This window comes from Manis javanica, chromosome 11 (genome assembly GCF_040802235.1).
Source record: "Manis javanica isolate MJ-LG chromosome 11, MJ_LKY, whole genome shotgun sequence".
Classification (NCBI taxonomy): domain Eukaryota; kingdom Metazoa; phylum Chordata; class Mammalia; order Pholidota; family Manidae; genus Manis; species Manis javanica.
The window spans coordinates 37,542,209-37,561,012 of NC_133166.1; the positions used below are offsets into that span (position 1 = coordinate 37,542,209).

Sequence of the window (18,804 nt, forward strand, 5' to 3'; positions counted from 1 at the left end):
TCCAATGTATCATGCAGAGCTAACAGTTGGGGAAACATGGTATTATACTCAAAGAAGAGACAGATGGCAATGAGGATAAACAGGTGCCAGTGGGGTAAAACCAAATATTATTAAGTCTTCATTGTCTCTAAGCCATGTAGAAAATCTGCTTCTATGTAACAGTAAAACATACTATTTCTGATATAAAGCTCTCCATTTGAGAAATAATCTTTTTTAACTTTGTCCAAATTATCAAAGTATGTCTCAATGTCATGTTGCTAGATGTTTTTTTCTTTAGGATTGAGATCTTTAGATGTAGTAAAGGAAAAATTTTCAGAAGCATTATTGTTTGTTTCTTACTTTGAAGGATACTGGACTTTATTATGATGAATATCTTAAGCAAGTGATTGATGTGCTGGAAACAGATAGTCATTTCAGAGAAAAACTCCAGAAAGCAGACATAGAAGAAATAAAGGTAAATGTAATTAAAATAATCATTTAACAAACATTTGAGCACATCAGGCACATGAGCTAAGCACTGGGGATACAAAGATGAGACTCATTCCCCTCATTAAAGACTTATTAAAGAACTCACAAGGGAGAATATCCAGCTTATCCAGAAAAATATGAATTACAAAGATGAATAATTCAGTATATATGATTAACACTGGATTAATATTTAATAACCAAGTAATACTAGGATTATTAATTCAGTACATAACACATAATTCTGTAAGTAGTGGGGGAAGGTGGGAAGTCATTCTTCCTGGTAGAGGAAGAGGTTATGCCTGTGCTTAAAGAAGTGACTGAGAAAAGGAGAAGATGAGGCATCTTAGACTGAGTTGCAAGGATACAGAGACAAGAGATATACAGGAAACAGGAAGTAGTAACTGTGGCTGGATCTTAGGCTGGGAACAGGGGGCTATGATTGCCTAAAAGACGAGTTGGAAGGAGTCATGGGCTAGATGATGATGGGCCTTATACATCATGTTAAAGGGCTTGGATCATGATCTTAGGACACCAGGAAGCTATTCAAAGGTTTAGAATAGGTTAAGTTCTGGTGCCAGATTAATAGAAGAGGTAATGGGCCATGTCTTAGTCAATAGGGGAGGTTTAACTATTTGTCCTAAGAACCCTATTAGACACAATCTTAGCCCTAGACATCTCCTGAGTACTCATAATAAAGACAGGAAGTTGGAAAGATCTGACACAAGAGATTCTTTTTAAACACATCTTTGAAGGGCAATGACTCAGCTTAGTTGGGATATCTTAAAAGCAACAATAAGAAAACTTTCCAATGATTTAATTTTAAACTTTCTGTTATACTTCTTGCAATAGTGTGGTTTGCTTATGTTATTTTTATTTGTTTTTTAATTTTCTAAAAAATTATTTCACCTGTGTCTAGAATCAGAATTAGAGAACTTGGAAGGAATCTTTCTGGGTCAGACATTCTTATTTTAGTCTCTGTCCTTGGTGTGGGCCCTTTGAAAAATGGCTTGCATCAGGTTGAGGCAACTATCAGAGCCTGTATGTAGCTCCAAGCTCTCCTCTTGGAGGATTTGAACTGTTCTGGGGAAAGGTAACACCATCATGCCAGTAATTCCTGGAATTGTCTTGAAAGTAATGCTCCTTTGGATAATTAATTTGACTTGAGGAACTAATTTACTGGGGTGAATGATATTTAATTGAATATTAATGTGAATGATATTTAATGATGTCAATGTCTCTTAACTACTTAAATTAGGATTAAGAGCATTATTTGGGGGTAACAGAAAATGTGGATAATGGGAGGTACTGTATAGAGATAATCAGGGAAAAGAAGACAATAAACTTCCTGGGTTGGTAGTGAATACTTGGTAACCGTCTTCCTTTCACAGTCAATTCCTATCTGCTATTGGTGGGAAGCAGGGGGAGTGGGACAAAATGAAGTAAGTTAACTGTTATTCAACAAAAAGATAGGAGTAAAATTAGGCAGTAAAACCCAAGCCAACAGAATCATTACAAATGCTCAGCAAAGACTTGTCTCAGGAAAAACTGGGGGAAAAAAATAGCATTTGTCCTTTCCTTTTCAGCCAAGCATTTTGAAAGGGGAATCATACTACATTTCTTCTCTTCCCAAACATTGCTCCTGGGAGCTGTTATAGCTTTGCCCACACCACTTCACTGAATGTACTTTCATGAAGGGGTCAGTGACTTCTTAGTTGTCAAATCCAGTGAACATTTTTTATTCCTCCTCTTACTGGACTCCTTTATTTTATCTCAGTGGTTCTCGAATTTCAGAGCTTGTTACTCAGATTTCTGGGTCCCACTCCAGATGAATTTCTGATTCAGTGAGTCTAGAGCTTAAATTTCTGAAGTTCCCAGGTTATGCTGGTATATCCCACTGTTTTGAGAATCACTATTTTATCTAATGATAACGAGCATTCTCTCCTGGAACTATACTGTTCTTTTTGCTTGTATAATAGCTTGTTCTCCTGATTCTTCTCACTCTTGGAACATACTTTCTTGGTCTACCTTGTGGGGTTTCTTTTCCTTTCCTTCCTCACCAGGCCCTATTGACTTAGTCCTAAAAGGTTTGTTTGCCTGATTCCTAGTTAGACCTGCAGTTTGTGATTGCAAATGCATTTATAACCAAGAGAAAGTAAACAACTAGCTATTTTGCTTCTTAAATTTTGGAACATATATTAATGACTCATCTATGGAAAAAGTAAATAATCAAAAGAGGCAATTAAACAAGATGAATTTTCAAAAATTATTTGTATGTGGAATGACTCATGCTTAAGGAGGCCACGTTACTTAAAAAAAAACTGTTGGAATATTATTCACACACCATAAAATTTATCCCTTTAAAGCATACAATTTAGTGGTTTTAGTGTATCCTCAGCATCATGTAACCATCATTACTATCTAATTTTAGAACAATTTTATTTCCCCCCAAAAGTGACTTTATGTCCATTAAGCAATCACTTTCTAATTCCCCCTCTTTCCTCAGCCCCTGGCAACCATTAATCTACTTTCCATCTCAATGGATTTGCCTATTCTGGACATTTCATATAAATGGAATCATACAACATGTGGCCTTTTGTGTCTGACTTCTTTGACTTAGCATAGTGTTTTCAAGGTCATCTTGTAGCATGAATCAGTACATTCCTTTTTATGGCTGAATAATATCCCATTGTATGGATATCCCCTATTTTGTTTAACAGTTCATCAGTTGATGGACATTTGGGTTATTTCTACTTTATTGGCTAGTATGAATAATGCTGCTATGAACATTAGGTACACCTTTTTATGTGAACATATGTTTCATTCCTTTAGGTAGATACCTAGTAATAGAATTGGTTGGTCATATGGTAATTCTGTTTAACTTTTTGGGAAACTGCTGAATTGTTTTCCAAAGTGGTCATACCATTTTACAATTCAACTTACTCTTTGACTTTCTTTGGGTTTTCATTATGCTTTTCTAAATTACATGTTTTTTAGATAACTTGATTTTATACTTCCAAACTGGATATTTTCTGAAAGGAATGCTTTTTGTACTACAAATTTATCTAAATTCATCAAAAGTATTTATTACTACTTTCTCATTACCCTAATTATAATATAGTGTGTGGTCTAAAAATGCAGTGCAATAGAGAAAACTAATCTATTAATATTGTTGACAGAGTGGGAGGCTAAGCAAAGAGTTGGATTTAGTAAGTCACCATGTGAGGACCAAACTTGATGAGCTAAAAAGGCAAGAAGTGGCAAGGTTAAGAATGCTAATTAAAGCTAAATTGGATTCCCTTCAAGGTAAGTGCTGAAGAAAAGGTAGGAAAATTTCAGTATTTGGTTGTTGAGGTCAGTTGACATTAGCACATTCCATGTTCTTCTAGTCAAAATTTAATGTTAACATTGATTTGGCTTCTAAATATTTAACATCTAATTTTCTGACTAAGTGATACTTAATATCATTCAAATATCAAAATGATTAGCCTTAAATAATTATATCAATAAAAAGGGAGAGTGAAAAGTAATGAATTAAACCACTGATTTAAAAGAGGAAAAATAACATTAAAGCAAACCAAAAGAAAGCAGAGAGGAAATCTAATTAGAACATTTCCGTAGTTGAAGTAGAAAAATTATCAGAGAGCTAGCTCAGCAAGAAATGCTCGGCCCAGGCAGTGTCAAAGGGAATTCTGTCAAACCATTAGCAAGCAGATTGTCAATGCTATTTAAACTATTCCAGAGCATGGAAGAAGAAGGAAACCTTCCACATTCTTACTATGTATTGATGCCAAAACCACAGTTATTGTACATCAAAAGAATACTATATCATAGCAAGTAGATTTATTTCAGTAATGCAAGATTGACTTAAGATTAACAAATCTAATACTATAAATCCTCAAGTGAGTAGAAATAAATAGAAAAAATTCCAGTGTGACAAAAAAAAGTCATAGGACAATGATAAATTGGAATAAGTCTGAAGCTTGTATTTTTTTATTAATATACAGGCTTACTTTAGTTTCAAGTATACAACACAGAGGTTCAATAGTTACCCATATTATTAAATCCTCACCCCCACTTGTACAGCTACTATCTGTTAAAATAGAAGGAACTTGTCTTTTTTAAATCAAAACTTTTTTTAGAGCAATACAGAGTTCACAGTGAAATTGAGGGGAAGGTAAGGAGATTTTCCACATACCAGCTGCCCCCAAACATACATAACCTCCCATATTAGTAACATCTCCCAGCAGAGTGGTATGTTTGTTAAAACTGATGAACCTGCACTGACACAACATACTCACCTCAAATCAATGATTTACATTAGAGTTGATTTTAGCTGTTGTACATTATATGAGTTTGGACAAATTTATGACATAAATTTACTGTTATAGTATCATATAGAGTAGTTTCACTGCTGAAAAATCCTTAGTGCTCTGCTCATTCATCACTCCCATATTCTTTTTCTTTTTGCAGTGTACAACACTGGTATTTTTTTATTGAAGTATAGTCCAATACAATATTATATTGATCTCAAGTATATAATAGTTATCTATATTACTAAATGCTCACCCCAACTAGTATGGTTACTATCTGTCAACATGGAAAGATACTACAGTATTATTTAGTATATTCTCTAGACTTACTTTCATCCCAGTGACTATATTATGGTTGAGGTTTTTGCCTCTTTATTCCCTTTGCCTATTTCACTCACCCACCCCAACCCACCCCTGGAATCACCAGTCACTTCTTAGTGTCAGTGAATCTATTTGCTCATTTGCTTTATTAGATTTCACATATAAGTGAAATCATATAGTATTTATCTTTCTCTGCTTAGCTTATTTTACCTAGTGAAATACTAGGTCCATCCATGTTGTCACAAATGGCAAGATTTCTTTCATTTTTATGGCTGAATAATATTCCATTGTGTATGTGTACCACCTTTTCTTTATCCATTCATCTATCCCATATTCTTTTAATTTTAGATTATGAGAAGATTAAATAGCTGTGAAGTAGAATTTTTGAATATAAGATATCTTAAAGTAATTTCATAGTTCCTATGATCTCCATATATATAGAAAAGGCATTTAACAAAATTTAACACCCCTTCTTTATCTTAAAAAAGTAATAAAATAGTAATAGATTCTTCTAATAATGATCAGATATGTCTAACTCAGTTACATTATACTTGTTGGAGAGACACAAATATGTATTCTAACTAAAATCAGGAATAAGACGATGCCTACTATCAGCACTACTAATTAACATTATATTGGAGGTACTAGCCCAAACAATTATACAAATGAAAAAAATTGGAAGTAAAGTAATTGAAAAGTGATGAAACCATCTCTATTTGAAGATATGATTGTATACTTAGAAAACCTACATTAATTAACTAAAAAACAATATAAACAACAGGATAGTTCAGCAAGTTACACTTAATGTACAGAAATCAATCTTTTGTATGTATAAATAACAGCCAGTTGGAGGATACAGTATAAGAGGAGACTCCATTTACAATATCAACAAAGATAAAATACCCAGAGTAAACCTATTAAGTAATGTGCAAGACTTACAGACAGAAACTCTAAAATACTCCTAAAGGACACAAAAGTAGACTTGAAAAAAATGGGAAGACATAACATCTTTTTGATACAAAGAACATTATAAACATGTTGATTCTCCCTAGATTAATGTTCCAAATAAAAATAGGTACTTTTTTTTCTGGTACTAGCCAAGTTAATTTTAAAGTTCATATAAAAAAGGAAACAACCAAGAAAGCTACATACCTCTGAAAAAGAGATACAATAAAGGACTTGATATATTAGATATTAACATATATCACTAAGCCTCAGTCATTAGAATTGTATGATTTTTGGCATATAAGTAGAAAGACAAATGGAACAGAGTAGAAATTCCAGAAGTAAAATCAAATACATATAGAATTTAGTTTGAATTAAAGGTAGTGTCTCATTATTAGTGGGATAAAGATAATTCTTAAAAAAAAATAGCATTGGTACAATTGGGTAACCATTTGGAAAAAGGTACAGTTAGGTCTATATCTCATATGTCAGTATAAATAAAAATAAAAGACTTGAGTGTAGAAAATAAAACCATAAAAGCACTAGGTGACAACATAGCTGAATTCCTTTAGTGTCTTAGAGTGGCCTTTTTAATTATGAATCGAAGTCAAGGGGCTAGATTTTGGGGATCCTCCAAGCTGGCTCCTGTGTTGTTGGAATATGTCCCCATAAGTTGGTTATCTGGGTGGTTCATTGTCGTTAACAAACATCCTAATATTTACTCATGGTAGAATAGTAGTTCTTATGCTTCAAATTGCATGAAACCCCCTGGAACTGGTTAAAAATGCTGATTACTGGATCTCACCTCCAGATATTCTGATTCTGGGCATGAGTAATCTACATTTTAAACATGTACCTCTGCGGGGAAGGCAGTATAGCACAGAGAAGACGAGTAGTGATTCTATAGCAGCTTACTATGCTGATGGACGGTGACTGTAATGGGGTATGTGGTGAGGACTCGATAATGGGGGGAATCTAGTAACCATGATGTTGCTCATGTAATTGTATATTAGTGATACTAAAACAAAAAACAAAAAAAAACATGTACCTCTGGTCAATGGATCATATTGGAGAAATGCTTGTGTAGAGCATTAAACTCCCTGCTGGTGAATGGATTTAGAAGAGAAGTAAATATTCATTATCCTGAAATTAAGGATACCTATGGGAGGTAAACTGAGCTCATACCATATTGTTTCAGATGGTCAGACATGCAAGGTAACTCCTGAAGCCAGGCCTTAAGAGATTTGAGATTTCTTTCCCCTTAGACAACATCCATCTCCTCAGTATTTTCTTTATTCCAAGATAGAGGCTGAATTTTTTCTTTTTTTTAAATTAGAGTATCATTGATATACAATCTTATGATGGTTTTACATACATGAAACAGTGGTTCAACATTCACCCATATTATCAAGCCCTCACCCCCTCCATTGTGGTCACTGTCTATCAATGTAGTAATATGTTATTGAGTCATTAATTGTATTCTCTGTGTTGTGCTACTGTCCCAATGACCTACCTATATTGTGATTGTGAATTACAGTGCTCATTAGTCCCCTTCTTCCTCCCTAGCCACCCTCCCCAACCCTTCCCCTTTGGTAACCATTAATCCCTTCTCGGTGTTTATGAGTTACTGCTTTTTTCCCTTCTGTTTCACTTTGTTTTTTATACTCTACAATGAGTGGAATCATTTGGTATTTGTCTTTCTCTGCCTGACTTATTTCACTGAGCATAATACCCTCTAGCTCCATCCATATTGTTGCAAATGGTAGGATTTCTTTTCTTCTTAAGGCTGAATAATATTCCATTGTGCATATGTACCACATCTTCTTTATCCATTCATCTATCAATGGACATTTAAGTTGCTCCCATATCTTGGCTATTGTAAATAGTGCAGCAATAAACATAAGGGTGCATGTATCTTTTAAATCAGGGATTTTATTTTCTTGGGATAAATTCCTAGGAGTGGAGTGATTGGGTCAAATGGTGTTTCTATTTTTAATTTTTTGAGGAACCTCCTTTGCTTTCCACAGTGGTTGAACCAATTTACATTCCCACCAACAGTGTAGGAGGGGTCCCTTTCCTCCACATCCTTGCCAGCTTCGTTTCTTGTCTTTTGGATGTTGGCCATCCTAACCGGTATGAGGTTGTATCTCATTGTAGTTTTTATTTGCATTTCCCTGATGTTTAGTGATGTGGAGCATCTTTTCATGTGCCTGTTGGCCATCTGAATTTCTTCTTTGGAGAAGTGTCTGTTCAGATCCTCTGCCCGTTTTTTAATATGGGTTATTTGCTTTTTGGGTGTTGAGGCATGTGAATCCTTTGAGGCTGAATTTCATTATCTAAAGAAAGCAGTCTGATATTCTTAAAAACTTGCTCATATTTTTTCATCAATTCAGAATTTATGAATTGAAATTTCTGATAATTTGAAGAAGAAATTAAAGAATCATAATTATTTTTGTTGTAATTTTAAAAGTAAGCAATACATTCACATGGTTAAAACCAGAAAGTATAAGAAAGAATATTGCAAAAAGCTCCCTAATATTTTTGTACCTTATCAATTACCACTGCCTCAATACAGTTCTTCCTAAATTTCTTTATTCTTATATAACCAAATAAGTTCCCCACAGGGAAATTGTTAAAGTAAAAGATACATGTATTTGTAATTTTGATAGATATTGCCCTCTCCACACACCAACTGAAATTTCTCAGTCTTGCTAATAGTATGTATCTTCAAACTTTAGGAGTTTTGCATTCTGTTACATGGTATATTAGTGCAGGTTTAATGTGTATTTCTCTTGAGTGAGGTTAAGTGTCTTTTCATTTATTTCACTGTCTAATCATATCCTTACAACACATCTTTTTTTTATAAGCAAAACTCCTAGTACAGTGCCATATACTGAGAATTCAGTGAAAGCTTAGTGGAACTAAATAAAGCAGTTTCTTACTTCCTGGCATAACAAAATGTTCCAGACACATTTTCTACCTAACCTGCTCCAGTGCTAGAATCAGCCATTTCTCTGATAATTCCTGGTTGTTTTTAGTGGAAAATATTACAGGCCATCAATTTCCACAGGTTTCTTTCTTGCCTTCCATTGTTCTATCATTCCATATTTGTATATTCCTTTTCCTAAGTAAGAGCGCTGCCTTCCAACAATCAACACAGGTAACTATTTTGCTCATTCTGTAGTACAACTGAAATAGTCCAGAATTGCTTTACCCATTCAGTTACAATAAACTGTAGCTTGTTTTAAAAAATAGTCTTTATAAAAAAAAACAATTGACATTTCTATAAAAAAAAGTTATGATTCTGGGGTGAGGGTTTAATAATATGGGTAACTGTTGAACCACTGTGTTGTATATTTAAAACCAATATAAGATTGTATATCAATGATGCTTCAATAAAAAAATAAGTTATGATTCAGATGAATTTACCTGAATTAGGTTTTTATTGTTCCATTAAGGATTCATTGGAGCAGCATACAAAAAATGTCTTCATATAAATTTTAGAGCAATCCTTTTTAGAAATTCTGCTTAGATCTTTTTTCGGGCACTATATTAGAGTTTAATTAAAAGTAGGAAATTTGATAGTTTTACAATAATAAAGTTTTTATTACTATACTGATAATCAACTAGTCTTTCTAAAAATTACATTAAAATATATGTATTAAATTGTATTCTACATTCAGGAGCATTACCTTTGCCTAGAATAACAATATGTCCAATATTCTAAAAGAAAAATATGAATGCTTAATCTAAAACTTTGAACTTTCTTATAAAATTCTATAGGAATAAATATTAATGCTTATCCTTGTGTAACATTTAATGTTTCTAGCTTCTAGCAAGTTATCATTTACAGTTTTCTCATTTTCTTTCAGATACAGGCATAGACCACCATGCTCTTCTAAAACAATTTGATCACTTAAACCACCTGAATCCTGACAAGTTTGAATCTACAGATTTAGATATGCTAATCAAAGCGGTGAGCATAATTCCAAAAAATATTGTCTTGTTGTGCCTTTGAAGTTTTGTAATTGGATAAGTAAATTCAATGAAGTGGTAATATAACTTTTATATGTGCTTTAAAATATCTTTAAAGGGAAATAGCTTAACTGCTAGTTAGTACAGTTAATATGGTCATATAGGTCTATAAACCCTTACCCACAATTCTGAATTCCAAAACACTGTAAAAACTTAAACTTGGCTTGAATTATAGTAAGGCTAATTATAGTTGTTATTTAGCCTACTTAATATCAGTATTCATATATTTTGCTGGGAAGTACTCATCTGTTGATTACAGAGTCTACAGGGATGTTCCACAATATGGCATGTATGCCTTAATCCCTTTCTAAAATGTAGAAATATATGAAACACATTTTAGATGAGATTTTAGATGAGAGTTTGCAGATCTCTCATGTTCTACTGTATAGAGTTACCAAAGAGTATATGTTCTAGACTGGGTATTATTAGATTTAGTTAAGTGGTTTGAAACCACTAGTTTCTATGCTGTAGTTCTCTATGCTGTACAGATTTGATACAGTCTGTTCCTTCTTTTTTTTTTTTGTTATTAATCTACAATTACATGAAGAACAATATGTTCACTAGGGTCCCCCCTTCACCAAGTCACCCCCACAAACCCTGTTATAGTACTGTCCATCAGTGTAGTAAGATGTTGTAGAATCACTACTTGTCTTCTCTGTGTTGCACAGCCCTCCCCGTGCCTCCCCCCACATTATACCTGCTAATCGTAATATCCCCTTTCTTTTTCCCCACCCTTATCCCTCTCTTCCCTCCCATTCTCCCCAGTCCCTTTCTCTTTGGTAACTGTTAGTCCATTCTTAAGTTCTGTGATTTTGCTGCTGTTTTGTTCCTTCAGTCTTTCTTTGTTCCTATACTCAAACATATGAGTGAAATCATTTGGTGTTTGTCTTTCTCCGCCTGGCTTATTTATACCCTCTAGCTCCATCCATGTTGTTGCAAATGGTAAGATTTGTTTTTTTTCTTATGGCTGAATAATATTCCATTGTGTATATGTACCACTTCTTTATCCATTCATCTACTGATGGATACTTAGGTTGCTTCCATTTCTTGGCTATTATAAATAGTGGCTTTTGGATGTAGAGTTCTATAGATGTCTGTTATGTCCATCTGTTCTAGTGTGTTGTTCAGTGCCTCTGTGTCCTTACTTATTTTCTGTCCAGTGGATCTATCCTTTGGAGTGAGTGGCGTGTTGAAGTCTCCTAAAATGAATGCATTGCATTCTATTTCCTCCTTTAGTTCTGTTAGTATTTGTTTCACATATGTTGGTGCTCCTGTGTTGGGTGCATATATATTTATAATGGTTATATCCTCTTGTTGGACTGAACCCTTTATCATTATGTAATGTCCTTCTTTATCTTTTGTTACTTTCTTTGTTTTGAGGTCTATTTTGTCTGATACTACTGCAAAACCTGCTTTTTTCTCCCTGTTGTTTGCATGAAATATCTTTTTCCATCCCTTGGCTTTTAGTCTGTGCATGTCTTTGGGTTTGAGGTGAGTGTCTTGTAAGCAGCATAGAGATGGGTCTTGCTTTTTTATCCATTCTATTAATCTGTGTCTTTTGATTGGTGCATTCAGTCCATTTACATTTAGGGTGATTATTGAAAGATATGTACTTATTGCCATTGCAGGCTTTAGATTCGTGGTTACCAAAGGTTCAAGGTTATCTTCTTTAGTATCTTACTGTCTAACTTAACTCACTTATTGAGCTATTTTAAATACTGTCTGGTGATTCTTTATTTCTCTCCCTTCTTATTCCTCCTCCTCCATTCTTTATATGTTGGTTGTTTTATTCTGTGCTCTTTTGTGTTTCCTTTAACTGCTTTTGTTGGTAGGTGATTTTATTTTTTGCCTTTGGTTAGTATTTGGTTGGTCTGCTTTCTTTGCTGTGATTTTATTTTCTCTGATGACATCTATTTAGTCTTGGGAGTGCTCCCATCTAGAGCAGTCCCTCAAAAATACCCTGTAGAGGTGGTTTTTGGGAGGCATATTTCCTCAACTTTTGCTTGTCTGGGAATTGTTTAATCCCTCCTTCATACTTATATGATAATTGTGCTGGATACAGTATTCTTGGTTCAAGGCCCTTCTGTTTCATTGCATTAAATATATCATGCCATTCTCTTCTGGTTTGTAATGTTTCTGTTGAGAAGTCTGATGATAGCCTGATGGGTTTTCCTTTGTAGGTGACCTTTTTCCTCTCTCTAGCTGCCTTTAAAACTCTGTCCTTGTCCTTGATCTTTGCCATTTTAATTATTATGTGTCTTGGTGTTGTCCTCCTTGGGTCCCTTCTGTTGGGGGTTCTGTGCACTTCCGTGGTCTGATCGATTATTTCCTTCCCCAGTTTGGGGAAGTTTTCAGCAATTATTTCTTCAAAGACACTTTCTATCCCTTTCTCTCTCTTCTTCTTCTTCTGGTACCCCTATAATGTGGATATTGTTCCTTTTGGATTGGTCACACCGTTCTCTTAATATTGTTTCATTCCTGGAGATCCTTTTATCTCTCTCTGCATCAGCTTCTATACATTCCTGTTCTCTGGTTTCTATTCCATCAATGGCCTCTTGCATCTTATCCATTCTTCTTATAAATCCTTCCAGAGATTGTTTCATTTCTGTAATATCCTTCCAGACATCATCCCTTAGCTCTTGCATATTTCTCTGCAGCTCCATCAGCATGGTTATGAGCTTTATTTTTAATTCTTTTTCAGGGAGATTGGTTAGGTCTATCTCCTCAGGGTTTGCCTCTGTGATCTTGGTCTGTATCAAATTCTTCTGCCTTTTCATGGTGATAGAGGTATTTGTGGGGAGTTGGCGCGTGTGTTGGCTAAGAGAACGTCCCTTCTTGCTAGTTGTGACCTTCCTCTCCTGGGAGAACGGCGACCCCTAGCAGCCTGTGATGGGTAGCTGTGCTTAACCAGGTTTCTAATTCTAGCCTGGCCACTGTGGAGTATGCTCTGCGGTTGCTGTGGGCGTGGCTAGCCTCAGGCTGCTTCTCCAATATGGCAGAGCTGCGTCAAAGGGAGAACAGGCGGGAGGCTGTTTATCACCGTGAGGGGCCTCCGAGCTGCACTGCCACCCAGGGGGTTAGGGCACCCGGAGTTCCCTGGGGTTCCCAGCTGCTGGGCTAAGTGTCCTGGACGCTTCTGTCCAGCTGTGGGGTCCTTATCCCCTTAAGACTTTCAAAAAGCACTCACTTTTCTTTGTCCTGGGTGTGCCGGCTGCGGGGACCTGCTCGCAGGTTTTACTGTCCTGTTTCCCTAGTATCCAGCACCTCACACACTGTGTGTCTGCGTTCTCAGTGCGGATGGCTAGGGCTGGGTGTTTAGAAGTCTTGGGCTCCCTCTCCCTTCCTGCTCCGACTCCTCTCTTCCCACTGGGAGCTGGGGTGAGGGGAGCAAGGGGTCCGCCAGGCCAGGGCTTGTATCTTACCCCCTTCGCGAGGCACTGGGTTGTCGCAGGTGTGGATGTGGTCTGGTTGTTGTCCTGTGTCTTCTGGTCTCTCTTTTAGGAATAGTTGTATTTGTTGTATTTTCAAAAATATATGTGGTTTTAGGAGATTTCTGCTGCTCTACTCACACTGCCATCTTGGTTCTCCCTGTTCCTTCTTCTTTTTAAAATCAATTTATAAATTACTTGCTTATGTGTAACTTCCTAAAGTTGAAGCTAGCTTTGAACTTTTAGTTTCTCTGAATGCCTGCATCCCGGGTAATTATAATGACTAAAATAAAATGGTGGAATCTGAAAGAAGAGTCTAGTACTTTTTGTCTCTCTTTTACTACCTTGTGTTCAAGAGTATGTTATATTCAAGAAAGACTACTTTAAATATTACATTATAGGCTACAAGTGATCTGGAACACTATGATAAGACTCGACATGAAGAATTTAAAAAATATGAAATGATGAAGGAACATGAAAGGAGAGAATATTTAAAAACATTGAATGAAGAAAAGAGAAAAGAAGAAGAATCTAAATTTGAAGAAATGAAGAAAAAGCATGAAAATCATCCCAAGGTTAATCACCCAGTAAGGATAATGACTCTATGAAACCATAATTAGATAAAGATACTTTTTTGTCCCAGATAGATTTTATAATAATTTGTTAATACTTAAATCTTGAGTCTTAATTCTGTGAAGTTTCTCAAATTTATATTTTATTTTGGACCTATAGATGAAGATTTTTTATATTTTGTTTTGAGCATTTTAAAAAAATTTATTCACAGGGAAGCAAAGATCAACTAAAAGAGGTATGGGAAGAGACTGATGGATTGGATCCTAATGACTTTGAGCCCAAGACATTTTTCAAGTTACATGGTAATAGATTTGATACAAATTTTAAGATTTACATCTACTGTTTGAAAAATTATTTGATATCTGCCAAAGTTTGCTGTTGAGTCCTATTGATAGTAAATGTGTAGAGTTTTTCCCTAGGGTAAATAATAGTCTCTATTTATGATGTGCAGTATGAAATATTTTAGGTCAGTAGCAGTGTCTTTATACCTGCTTTTATTGTTGAGTCATTATGACTAATTGCAAGATTCTCTGTAAACTGAAGGTATTTCTGTGACTAGTTTGGCTAGTCATAACATGCTTTCTGCTTTAATATTACAGTTTACTTTTGCTCTTATAGCATATTGTTTTACTTTATATTTCTGGAAAAATTGGTTAAGGTATGGTTTTCAAATTATTATGAGTTATAAATAAGTAGTAAATTGTTATCAGTTTGACTGATCTGAGGCTCCATAAAAAAGAAGAAACATTTTTCTGTATCATATTGATGCTTGATGTCAGTACTATTTTTGCAAACTATTTGTAAATAGTTATACTTTATTTTCTAAGGCTTTAAAATTAAGTTTTGCATTTGTAACTTTTAAACTTTAGATGTCAACAATGATGGCTTCCTGGATGAACAAGAATTAGAGGCTCTATTTACTAAAGAGGTAAATGAGTTCATTAAGTATTCAGTGTTTTTGCTCTCTCTTTTTTCCTTCTGTTATCTTCCTTTTATGTTTTTTAAAAATTTTCTTTTTAGTTGGAGAAAGTATATGACCCCAAAAATGAAGAGGATGATATGGTAGAAATGGAGGAAGAAAGGCTTAGAATGAGGGAACATGTAATGAATGAGGTATGTTTTAAAAGTTTAAGATTATATGTTACTTCAATGGATTATTCAAGTTCTTGCAATCTTGCAATAAATCTTACCATAAAATGGAAAATAAATATACAGAATAGGTTTTTAATTGGATTTTGCATTTTTGATACATAATATTTAATAGATTCCATTAGTGTAAGTATTAGTTTGCAACTACTTTAAATGCTTAAAAAGATTAGGATGTTGCTGCATATATATAAAACATTCTTGTACAAGTAGAAAATAATACAGCCCAATATTTGATATTTTAAAGGGCTCTATTACTTTTTACTAAGAAAATCCAAAAAAACTCAGTATCTTAAAGGTTTATTACAACAAATGTTTATTTCTTGTTCACATTATTAAGTTGAAAATTCTGATACATTTATTATAGGCAGGCTAACTAAAGTGCACTGTTTTCACCTGATATTTGATTTTCACCTGATATTTGAAGATATATTATGATTTCTATTTACTGTTGGCATCCTAACTTTCTAATGAATTTCCTTAGCCATTATAGAGTTCACTTTTGTAACTGAATTTGCCATAGTCCGTAACTGCTACTGAAGAGAATTTGGAAAGGTTGTCAACTTTAGTTTTGATTTAGTTAGTTGTTAGTTTTTAGGAAAAAATATTGAGAATGTTTTAACTTAAACTCCTTTACTCTTGGCTAAAACAGCCCTCTTTCTGGGAAAGGTTTCAAGAAAGATGATACATGGTGTAGTGAGGGAGGATGACAGTATTAGCCTAACCAGTCATTATCAGCAGGTGCAAACTTGGTGATACTGAGGGTATCAGGTATATATATCTCACTGTATTTTCAAATCTGAATTATATAGAAGAGAAAGTTGTCTATTTTCCAATTTTAGTATAATTTTGAGAGTTCTGTTTTTCTCCCCCCGTTTTCATGAATGTTAGGTTAGCCCTAGTTGCTCTGTGTTTCTATAGTAGCATCTATTAGAAGACAGTTTCTAGTGTCTAAGTAGTATGAGAAAGAATTACTTTATTTTACATACATATTTTCCTTTAACCAGGTTGATACTAACAAAGATCGATTGGTGACTCTAGAAGAGTTTTTGAAAGCTACAGAAAAAAAGGAATTCCTGGAACCAGATAGCTGGGAGGTAATACACACTACTTGAAATAGAATGTATGCTTCAAGAAATTCTACATCAGTCTATTTTACTTTTAACTTTTATTTCCCATTATGTTTGCATGTATAGTGTTACCATCTTGGCTTTTCCTATAAAATATTACTGTAAAATAATGAACTTGATTTCTTGGAAAGCTTATGGCAATTGATCTCTTGTTTGTAATCACATTATATAATCAGAAGTCTTTTTAAAATTGTATTTTTTATAAGTGTAAAATAATCTTCATTCTTGAAAATGAGAAATATAGATATATTTAAGGAATAGATTAGAATTTAATTATAGGTAATACCATCCAGAGGTAGATACTTAAATTATGTATTATGTTATGCCAATTTGGAAATAGTTTATATATTTAGTACATGCATATATAGCACACAGTATATAAGTAGTGTACTGTCCCCTTTTTACTTTATATATACACATAAATTCATATCTCTCTATTTTTAAATAGCTTTATACTATATAAATGACTTTGTTTTGAAATTGTTTTTTTAAAAAATTAAACAGCATTTCACAAATATTTTCCAATGTCATTACTCAAAAACATGATTTAAAAAAATGACTACTTACAAGCCTGAGAAAAATAAAATTGGGCAGCTTGATCAGAAAAAAAAAAAAAAGACTACTTATGCAGTCATGTGATTGTGACATAATCACCTTTCAGATTTTGACATTTTGGAGTTAATTCCAAATTTTTATTGTAATAAATGACATGATAAAGACTATCCATTTGTTCATACATTTTTTGACATCTTTGATGATTTCCCTGGGACTAATTTGTAGGAATAGAACTAGTCTTAGAGTTTAGGAACATTTTTAGTTTCTAAATATATCTTGTCAAATTGCTCCAGGAAGGTATACCAATTTGCACTATAGGTTACTGCATGTAAATGAGTGCATACACATATTTAAAATACTGGTTGAGAGGTACCAACAAAGATAGAGTGACGAAAAAAAAAGGTCTTTTTCTGTATAAAATATAAAATAAAAAGATTACTATTTTAATTAGATTTTAATTGTCCAGAAAATAGTTTGAGATAGGGTGACTAACTGTTCTGGTTTACCCAGGACTGAGTTTCCTGGAATGTGGAACTTCTCAGTGCCAAAACTAGGACAAATTGTGACATTGATCATCTTAGTTTGAGATGAAAGAAACCAGCTTGTTTTTCTCATAAGTTTTTGTTTAACATTTGAAATATTTCTGGACTTTGGTGAAGAACAAGAATGCTAAGATTATTTGAACATGCATTCCATTTAGTACTTTTTGGTGAAGTAGGTCGATAGATAATTATATACTTTTTTTCATTTGGACATGATCTCAGATTTACAAAAAAGTTGAAGGAATAGTCAAGGAATTCCTGAATACCCTTCATCTAGATTTCCTATTTTGCTATATTTACTTTAACTTTCTCTATTTTTAAACTCTGTGTTTATATATAAATGTAATTATTTTTTAGATTAAGTTGCACAAGATTCTTCTTTAACCTTAAACACCTGTTTATATTTCTTACAAATAAGGATTTATCTTACATAATTACAGAAAAATTATTAATGTTACACACAAAATTCTTTTCTAATCTCTAGACTTTGCAATTTTTGTCAGTTTCCCCAATATTGTCCTTTATAGCAAAAGAAAATCCAAGATCATGTATTGAATTTAGTTGTAACGTCTTTTAGTCTGCCTTCACCTGAAGCAGTTCTTGAGTCTTTGTATTGCATGACATTGATATTTCTAAAGAGTACAGACCAGTTATTTTGTAGAATGTCTCTCAGTTTGTCTGCTGTTCCCTTATGATTTCAGCTCTCAGGAGGAATACCACTGAAGCGATGCTAAGTGCATCATATCAGGAAGCATATCCTTCTGATTATTCTTATAACTTACAATGTTAACTTTGATATTTGGTTAAGCTGGTGTCTACCAGTTTCCATGTGGCAATGTGACCAGCCAAAAGTTAGGATTCTTTAACCAAGGAAGAAGGGAAGAGGGAAAGTTTGGCAACTTTCAGTGTTAACCCAAACAGCTTTGTGGGCTACCTACATATCTGTGTACACTCGTCTGAAACATAGAAAGTACTTACTTCCCCCACCCGAAAAGGAAACCACTAAAATCCAATCCATTCTTGCATATATCTCAAAGACCATTCCTTGACTATTCCTGTAGTTACTATTTTATCTTCTGTGATTTAAAAAGTATCTTGTTTAACCCACCATACTACCAGAATCAGAAGTCAGCTTTTTTTAAATCCACTAATTATAAAACAAGTAAGTCACGGGAATGAAAAGTACAGCATAGGGAACATAGTTAATAATATTGTTATAACTTTGTATGGCGACAAATGGTAACCACACTTATTGTAAACATTTCATAATGTATGTCATTGTTGAGTTGCTATGTTGTACACTTGAAACTAATATAGTATTGTATGTCAACTATACTTCAATTAGGAATAA

At 33.9% G+C, this 18,804-nt stretch overlaps 1 protein-coding gene across 5 annotated transcripts in view; it reads left to right on the forward strand.

The window, feature by feature from the left end:
• NUCB2 (nucleobindin 2) overlaps positions 1-18,804 on the forward strand; it is a 43,837-nt gene that overhangs the window by 14,317 nt on the left and 10,716 nt on the right. For 4 of the 5 annotated variants that reach the window (XM_073216285.1, XM_073216286.1, XM_073216284.1 and 1 more), the window contains 8 exons: positions 347-454; positions 3,645-3,771; positions 9,917-10,020; positions 13,909-14,094; positions 14,292-14,382; positions 14,950-15,008; positions 15,101-15,193; positions 16,234-16,323. In XM_073216285.1, coding sequence (XP_073072386.1) covers positions 347-454; positions 3,645-3,771; positions 9,917-10,020; positions 13,909-14,094; positions 14,292-14,382; positions 14,950-15,008; positions 15,101-15,193; positions 16,234-16,323 — 858 coding nt within the window. The remainder of the gene's footprint in view (positions 1-346; positions 455-3,644; positions 3,772-9,916; positions 10,021-13,908; positions 14,095-14,291; positions 14,383-14,949; positions 15,009-15,100; positions 15,194-16,233; positions 16,324-18,804) is intronic. The other variant, XM_073216288.1, reaches the window with a different exon arrangement.